Consider the following 8,287-nt stretch of genomic DNA (forward strand, 5'->3'; position numbering starts at 1 on the left):
CTATATTAGGACAGAATTATGATATTTTCATAACCACATCTTAATACAATAAAATAAGCAATTCGTATATACAAAATGTATATGTATTAATTTGTGTTTTTTTTACAAATCTACTTTATATATTTTTTCAATATACTCCAATATAATGGGCAAATAATATATACTACATTTTTTATAAAAACTCGTTGTTTTTTTACCAATTATCAACATTTTTTTTGTATTCTTACCATTTGTATAACCTGAATTTACTTCAAATTGTAATCCATTTAACAGGCCCAAACATTTCTAAGCCCATAAAAATACCCTACACAAGAATTAATCAAGCGAGTTACAATGACAGCGCATATTATTTTCTTCTTTGTGTCATTACCAGAGCACCAAGTCGCATAGTCCCCATTTCGCCCCAAACCTCAACTGCCCCCTCCCCCCTTCACACTCCATGACCAAACAGGCAGCAGCAGCCCCACCCATGCTCGACACTGCGCAGCTTAGCGAAATTGTTTGCGAAAATACAACACAATATTCAAGAATAATGATGACATTGTTGACTTCAGAACCCCGCGCGTCATATAAAAAAAAAGACGAGGAAATGGAACCCCACATAACCACAAGGACATCTTCCGCAGGATTAAACGCCCTAAACGCCCCGCTTCAGACACTGCAACGCCCTCTAACTGAGGGAGAGAGTGAGAGGGAGAGAGCGGAAAGCGCAAAGTTAGAAAAAAACGCAAACACAATTACCATATTGTATGATATGCGGCTAAAACCGGAACGGTGCTGAACGGAACGGAGTGGAATGGAACGGAAGGGCGCCACGTCGCCCGCTTGGCAAACAAACTTTCGAAATATAAATTGAAATGAATTGAAGTTATGGCATTAGACAGTTTTCAAAATTATCATGTGACATGCAGGCACAAGCCCAGGGAAATCGCCCAACTTTAACTGTTATGTGAATTTGCATTTAGAATATGTTGCATACTGTTAAGCGCAGAGCTGCCAAGTGTCTATGGGCATCTATGAAGTAAGAAAAGATAAAGATAACTGGGTTCGAATCCCAGGAGTATATAGGATATGGGATTGTCTTAGCCGAATGTTATAGATGCTATTATTTAAAATTAAATGTTTATGAAATTTATCATAATGATAATCATAATGAAAACGATGATGATAATGATAATGTTCATTATAATGATAATGATAATGATAATGATAATGATAATGATAATGATAATGATAATGATAATGATAATGATAATGATAATGATAATGATAATGATAATGATAATGATAATGATAATGATAATGATAATGATAATAATGATAAGCATAATAATGATAATGATAATGATAATGATAATGATAATGATAATGATAATGATAATGATAATGATAATGATAATGATAATAATAATAATAATAATAATAATAATAATAATAATAATAATAATAATAATAATAATAATAATAATAATAATAATAATAATAATAATAATAATAATAATAATAATAATAATAATAATAATAATGATAATATTAACAACTATTATTTATTTGACAATATCGTTAAGTTAGTGAGATAATTTAAATTTATTTTTCTTTAAAAATATGGTTTTATCTTAGACCTAAGAAATTGATGTGAGGAGGTGAAGATCTAAATTCTAGGCTTAAGCTAACGATCCCATTAGCTGAGCCTCATTCTACCAGCTGAGCTCCTCGGGCAGACCGCCCGGATACTCGCCGGTGAGGCAGGCGGTGCAGTAGCCGGACTTGATGGGATTCACGTGCGTTTTGTTCATCTGCACCGCCTTGATCAGGCCCTCCACGCTGAGGTAGGCCAGACTGTCGGCACCGACATGGTTGGCCAGCTGCGTTGCGTTCAGCTTGTTGGCAATGAGCTCCTCGCGCGTGGGTATATTGATGCCCATGTAGCAGGGATACTGCAGCGGCGGGCTGGCAATGCGGATGTGCACCTCGATGGCGCCGGCATCGCGCAGCAGCTTAATAATGGGGCCAATTGTATTGCCACGCACAATCGAGTCGTCGACGAGCACAATGCGCTTGCCCTCCACATTTTGGGCCAGAGCGCCAAACTTCTTGGCCACGCCCAGTTGGCGCAAACGCGTCGAGGGCTGGATGAAGGTGCGTCCCACATAACGATTCTTGCACAGGACCTCGCCAAAGTTCAGACCCGACTCACGTGCATAGCCATGGGCCGCCGCAGTGCCTGACTCCGGCACAGAGCTGACCAGATCCGCGTCCAGCGGCGATTCCCGTGCCAGCTGCCGGCCGCACTGCAGCCGCGCCGAGTAGACCATCTGGCCTTCAAACATGGAGTCGCTGCGCGCAAAGTAAACATACTCGAAGATGCAGAAGGCCATGCGCTTGTAGTCCGGCCGCTCCACAATGTCCACGGTCCGGTAGCCGTTGCGCGACAGTTCGATAATCTCGCCCGGCTCCACTTCGCGCACGTAGCGCGCGCCTATGGAGAGAAATCCGCAGCTCTCGCTGCTCACCACCCAGCCCTCGGCTAGCTGATCCTCGATATTGGCATGGCCCGCATCGAAGGGCACAATCTTGCCCAGGCAGAGCGGCCGATTGCCATAGGAATCGCGCACAGCATAGATCTTGTCCTTGTGCATGACCACCAGTGAGTAGGAGAGCGGCGCCAGCGTCATAAAATGGCGTATGCGTGCCGGCCAATTGGGTCCGTCGTGCTCCGAGACATCCTCCGGCGCACAGCACAGCGACTGGGCAATCAGTTCGCTGTCGCTGTGCGTGGACAGGCCGACGCCCCGTTCGAGCACCTCGCGACGCAGCGACTCACAGTTGACCAGCTCGCCGTTGTGGGCTATCGCCAGCGCACCGTGCGCCGTGTGCACCACAAAGGGCTGGCAATTGACCACCTCGGAGGCAGCTGCCGTTGAGTAGCGTGTGTGGCCAATGCCCAGGTTGCCCTTGAGCTTGCGTATGGCCTCGTCGTTGAAGATGTTGTTGATCATGCCCATGCCCTTGTGCACGCCGAAGTTCTTGGAGCTCTTGCCCAGGCTGGTCACAATGCCCGCCGACTCCTGGCCGCGATGCTGCAGCGCCACCAGGCCCAGGCAGATCATTTGTGCGATGTCCAGCTGCAACAAACAAACGGGAAGCGAAAGAACATCAGATATTTTCGTGTGTGCACACATTCGATTTCCAATACCCAATGTCCAATGCCATGGCAACAGCTGACAAGCTGACGACCGATAATGGCTTGATCCCCCGATTATACACACACACGCATTTCCCTGTTATTTTCCATTTCATTACAAGCAACAACAACTGCAACTGATTAGAGGCAATTACAACCGCAGCGTGCCTCGCTTTCATTGACGTCATCGGTAGGCGTTGCCATAGCCGTTGGGCCGACGAGGCGAGGAGCTCAGCCAGCTGATGACCTAGTTGCGATCAGCTTACATTGGCGAAGGTTTTCACACTGATCGTCGCAATCACGTGATCGACGAGCTTGGGAAAATCGAACCTTTATCAATTGTTTGTCCGTCTAAATATAGATTTTCGCTGATCATTAGCAAAAAGGTGATCGAATGATGCCAACCAGGTGATCGAGTGCGAGAGTCGAAGTAAGCACAAAAGGGTTTGTTGCTGACTCTTTCCACGATCTGTCAGGATCACGAGCTACAGTTCGAGAACAATCTATTGAGATACTCTCTTAAGACAGGTTATGTCTATATGGAATAGTTCCTATTTGATCTGAAGAAGTTGAGGCCGATCGTTGATCGTTGTAAATTATAGATCCCTCGCAAGGATATCAAATACGATCCTTGCTTGACTCTAATTTTGCATCCCTTTCCCGTCCAGCTGCCCTTGATATCGTGTAAACTCACCTGTGTAGGATAATCGCCACAGGCAATGGCGCCAAATACACCGCATTCGCAGGTCATGCCCGTCACATGGTCTCCCTTTGGCTGCACCGATTTGTAGATCTTATCGGGAAATACTTTCCTGGCAACAACTGTTTCCGTTGCCCGACTGCAACAAGACTCCGCTGAGCCAGCATCTGATGGATAAATATTTGCATGTTATTTGAACTGATCCTCCAACAAGCTCACTTGGCATTTGGCTTACCACAGAAATTTCCACATTCACTTTGCGCCATGTTTATTATTTTTACACAAGTATATATAAATATTGTTTGAATGTGATCGTTCAGTGCACCCAAAATAGCTTCTGGCTTGATCTTGCTATATATATATACAAATTGAGACACTTAACACTTGTCACGAGATCAGATTTGTTTCGAGTTCTGCTTTTCACGTCTGCATTGATTGAATGCCAGTGGAATTATGAGTGTTCAAGTTACAAGCGCGGCATATTAAAGCTTCAAAAATCAGAAACACCGATCAGCACTGATGCATATATATATATATAATACATGAGTGTGTGTGTGTGTGTGTATATAGTACACATAATCGTAAATATATACAACATGTAGCTGATGCTGATAACTGCGTCGCTTGCAGTTTCGCGGAAGGTTCCCAACCGCAGCAGATCATTTGATACTGTTTTCAAGAGCCAATGGAAAACAAAAACAAAAACAAACATAATACAAACAAACAATGATCAAACAAACAATGATCACATTCCTCAGCATATTTTAATTGATCTGCAGCCCATAAACATTTCGGACCTCCATCGGACATATGTCTGATTAAATTCGAGGGCTTCGCTTGATTGCGTCGACATGTTTATATTACCTTGTCAGACACGATGCTAAACAATTTTCCATAATGTTCTTGCATTATGCTCTTATCTCAACATTGTTGCGGCCTTATCGGTCACAGCGATTGGAAAATGCGTGCATTGACGCATTTTAGTTAGACGCAACGTTTTGCGTAAACAATAACACATTAATTATTTGTTTTTCTTTTGCAATAAATGGGCTGCATTATCAGGCGCAAGGCACAGGCCTCCCGCGAAGTCGTCGCTGGTTGATCGATAAGTATCGATCCATATCGCCGACTGCTCGGCGATATTTCCATCGATCAGACACAAATATAAACCAAGACATTGCTTAGATATGGCGAAAACTAAATAATGTCTAAATTTAACAAACCATTTTTAATAAAATGCCGCGTTCGAAATCTAAATACTTTTAATATAGAAAATTCAATTATATGTGCTTCAAGTTAAGGAAATATTTAAAAATTAATAATGAAATCGAAATACTCTTAGTTAAGATTCTAAATGCTGTAAGCTTTAAGCTTTAATAAAATTATTGAATGAAAACTTATAAATGATGTGTATTTAAATTTAAAATAATACTTTAAAAAAATACATAAATAAATACGTGCAATTTTTAAATAATAGTGTTACAAAGGCTTCACTTACCTAATATGGAAAACTACATAAATAATTTAACAAGAAAATATTAAAAAAAAGTGGCAAAATCTTTATACACTTTCTTATTATAAAAATAAAGTTGTATCCAATTGTTATTATTATTGTTGCAATAGGCTAAAAAACAACTTTTGGAATTCAAATTCGTTTATCTATAGATTTATTTCAATGTTTGAAATAATATGAATTTGAATACTAATAAGAAAATTAAGTACTTCAAATTTTTCTTTTAAAAACGTTGCCTATTTGAGGGTTATTATTTTGTCATTCCCTATTTTGGAGGTGTTTAATATTTCTGACTGAATACATGGTAATGGGAATACTTTATGTAAATTCTTGGCTCTATAATTACCATTTGTTTATATTTATTTTAATTTAAATGATGTTTAAGGAAGCCTAGTGAATAAACTGAAACCAATTCGATTTATCGCCAATTTGAAATAATCTATAATTAGCACGCGTGTGCACGTCTGATACGTATATTATTTATAAACAACTTGTTTATGGTTTGCCTGGCAACTTGTCAGACCGAACGATTCGATTATTAGAACTGATTTCGAACTGATGCAATGGATGCAACTGCAGCCATAACGGCCTGTTGAGGTTGCCAATCTGATAAGCTCATTACAGTACCAGGCTCATATGGACAGTGCCAGTAGAAAGTATTGTACCAAGTAAATATAATACAAATAGTTCGATTTGAATATTTGACACACATAAACATGGTTGTGTATAACATGATTGACAATATATAAAGTATAGCAAAAAGTGGATAATCAATATATATATATTTACATGTGACAGGTACATATTAATGTGCCTACCTATAGATAAAATATCGAACAAATATTCGAAGATAAGCGGAAGCAATGGGAAAATCACAGATGATAAAGGCCACATTCTAGAGCCTAGCCGTCGATCGGTTCAATCCAAACGAATTGGTTCGACTTTTTCAGTCGGACACTGTCTGTACAGAGAGCATCCGAGCCAGACAATAAGTGATGTTATTTACGAGTGAATTGCATAAGATCAGCGCAGCAAGTATTTAGCGAGGTCTAGACATAACAGAAACGGCTGTGCATGTTATTAGTGAGAGCTATTTGCAGCACGCATTACCTTCTTCTATTATCGAAGACAAAAACAAACTTGCCAATAAATAAACAAAGCGACGAGCAAGCAAACAAGCTGAGATAATAAGATGCGGCATAATGTGAAAATCAAATGATGACCAGTGTCCAAGTGGCAAGTGGCAAGCGGCAAGTGGCTAGTGGAAGCTAATGCCAAGCGGCGGGGGCGAAGAAAAATGACCAGCCAAATGTGGCAGCATGGTTTGGCGGATGGGTTGGGTGGGTGGGTTGGTTTGTGCCACCAAATGTATAACCACTTGAATTTCATTTGGCGAAAAGCTTTATCGAAAATTATGCGAACGCTGCTGACATTTGGCAAGTGGCTGGCAGCAGGCACCGCGGGTGACGGCGACTTCAGAGCTGCTTGCAACTCCCTCCATCAAGTTCCAGCTAACTGTTTAGAAGCCTGATCAAAATCCAGCGCACAAAACTAAACAAACAGATAATAAAGAGGAAAATGATGCTGCCAAACTGAACCGAACCGAACCGCAACGGCAATGGCAAAGAGTGAGAGAGAGAGGGGGTAGGGGGAGGGTTGGCTTGTGTGGATATTTCGCATATGTGAGACCCCCCCCCCCTCCCCACACATGGACTGGCGTCCAGTTGCTAGTCGGGGATGTGTGCCTGGGTCTGGACCTGCGCCTGGCCTCGGCTCATGCATAATTCAGCAGAATTCTGAATGATTATTCTTTATGGGACTGTTTATTTCTTTTGACCATTTATTTCAAGTTGTGCGTTGCTTTTTCTTTTATTTTATTTTATTTTATTCTTTTTTCGTTTTTCTTTCTTTTTTCCTTGCTGCGTACAGCGCCTTTTTCATTTCATTATTTTTATACAGTTTCCAGTTGCTTGCGCTCGAAATGATTTTGACCAACGGTGACGCAAAAATCATCAAATGGACTCGAACTCGAGTTCCACATTGCCTTGTGGCTGCGTTGTGGCATCTGCGTTGTCTATTCAACCAAAAAGTGCCACTCCCCTTCGGCCACTCAACCGGCCAACCACATATGACTGTCCACCTACCCCCACTCCCCCTTCTCCACTTCACTAGCGTGTTTCCCACCCTCCCTGGCTGGTCTATGCCTGGGAAATGGCAATCCCGTGCCCTTCTGCAGCAAGTAGCCGCGGGGCTGCGGCGCTTTCAACGCATCATTTGATTTTATTTTATGTGCTCAAAGTGGCCAAAACAAAAAAAAATATTATAAAAATAAAAAAGTTTTTATTTGTTTTTGTGTGGCTGCAATTGAATAAAATGTTCCTTTAATGTAAGTCGAAAGGGCACTTTCAGATATTGTTTCTCCTGTTGCCAATAGATATTGGCAATAGCCTGGCCAGATAGTCGTATCTCTGTGCGGTTTTTGCATGAAAATAACTTCATTAGGAAATGGCAAACCCGTTTTATATATACAGTATGTTTATGTCGATAGATAAAGGTGCGCCAAAGCATGGGAAACCTACAGAGATCATGTGAACTCTCACGCTTATCAGCGCAACGGACGATAAGCCCGACAAGTCGAACAGAAAATAAAACAATTAAAAGTGCTTGAGCGGAAAATACTTTAACGCTACGAAATACCCTGTATATTAAACGCATGCAAGCTAAAATATATTGGGAAATATACAAGCATACATATATAACTAATACACTATACCCATACAAACACAAAAAGAATTTAATGTTTACATGTGTTTGAATTGCTTTAAAATATACATCTAATAATATAAGAGATGAGTATAAGATGAGTATAGGATGAGTATATGTAAATACG

At 41.0% G+C, this 8,287-nt stretch overlaps 1 protein-coding gene across 1 annotated transcript; it reads right to left on the reverse strand.

Annotated features, from left to right (window-relative positions):
• Positions 1-1,568: 1,568 nt before the first annotated feature.
• Positions 1,569-4,372, reverse strand: Prat2 (Phosphoribosylamidotransferase 2). Its single transcript, XM_002046813.4, has 3 exons — positions 4,120-4,372; positions 3,879-4,051; positions 1,569-3,125 (listed from the first exon to the last, which is right to left on the reverse strand). Exons 1-3 carry the CDS (start codon positions 4,148-4,150, stop codon positions 1,698-1,700), a joined length of 1,632 nt encoding a protein of 543 aa, XP_002046849.1. The 5' UTR covers positions 4,151-4,372; the 3' UTR covers positions 1,569-1,697.
• Positions 4,373-8,287: the final 3,915 nt, after the last annotated feature.

Source organism: Drosophila virilis, chromosome 3 (assembly GCF_030788295.1).
Source record: "Drosophila virilis strain 15010-1051.87 chromosome 3, Dvir_AGI_RSII-ME, whole genome shotgun sequence".
Taxonomy (NCBI): domain Eukaryota; kingdom Metazoa; phylum Arthropoda; class Insecta; order Diptera; family Drosophilidae; genus Drosophila; species Drosophila virilis.

What these genes read in the sequence shown, in the direction of transcription:
- Prat2 (XM_002046813.4), bottom strand. Translation starts at nt 4,150, where the DNA reads ATGGCGCAAAGTGAATGTGGAAATTTCTGTG. An exon ending in TGAATGTGGAAATTTCTGTG is followed by an intron (nt 4,052 to 4,119) that starts GTAAGCCAAATG and finishes TTTATCCATCAG; the next exon opens with ATGCTGGCTCAGCGGAGTCT. An exon ending in GTGGCGATTATCCTACACAG is followed by an intron (nt 3,126 to 3,878) that starts GTGAGTTTACAC and finishes TGTTTGTTGCAG; the next exon opens with CTGGACATCGCACAAATGAT.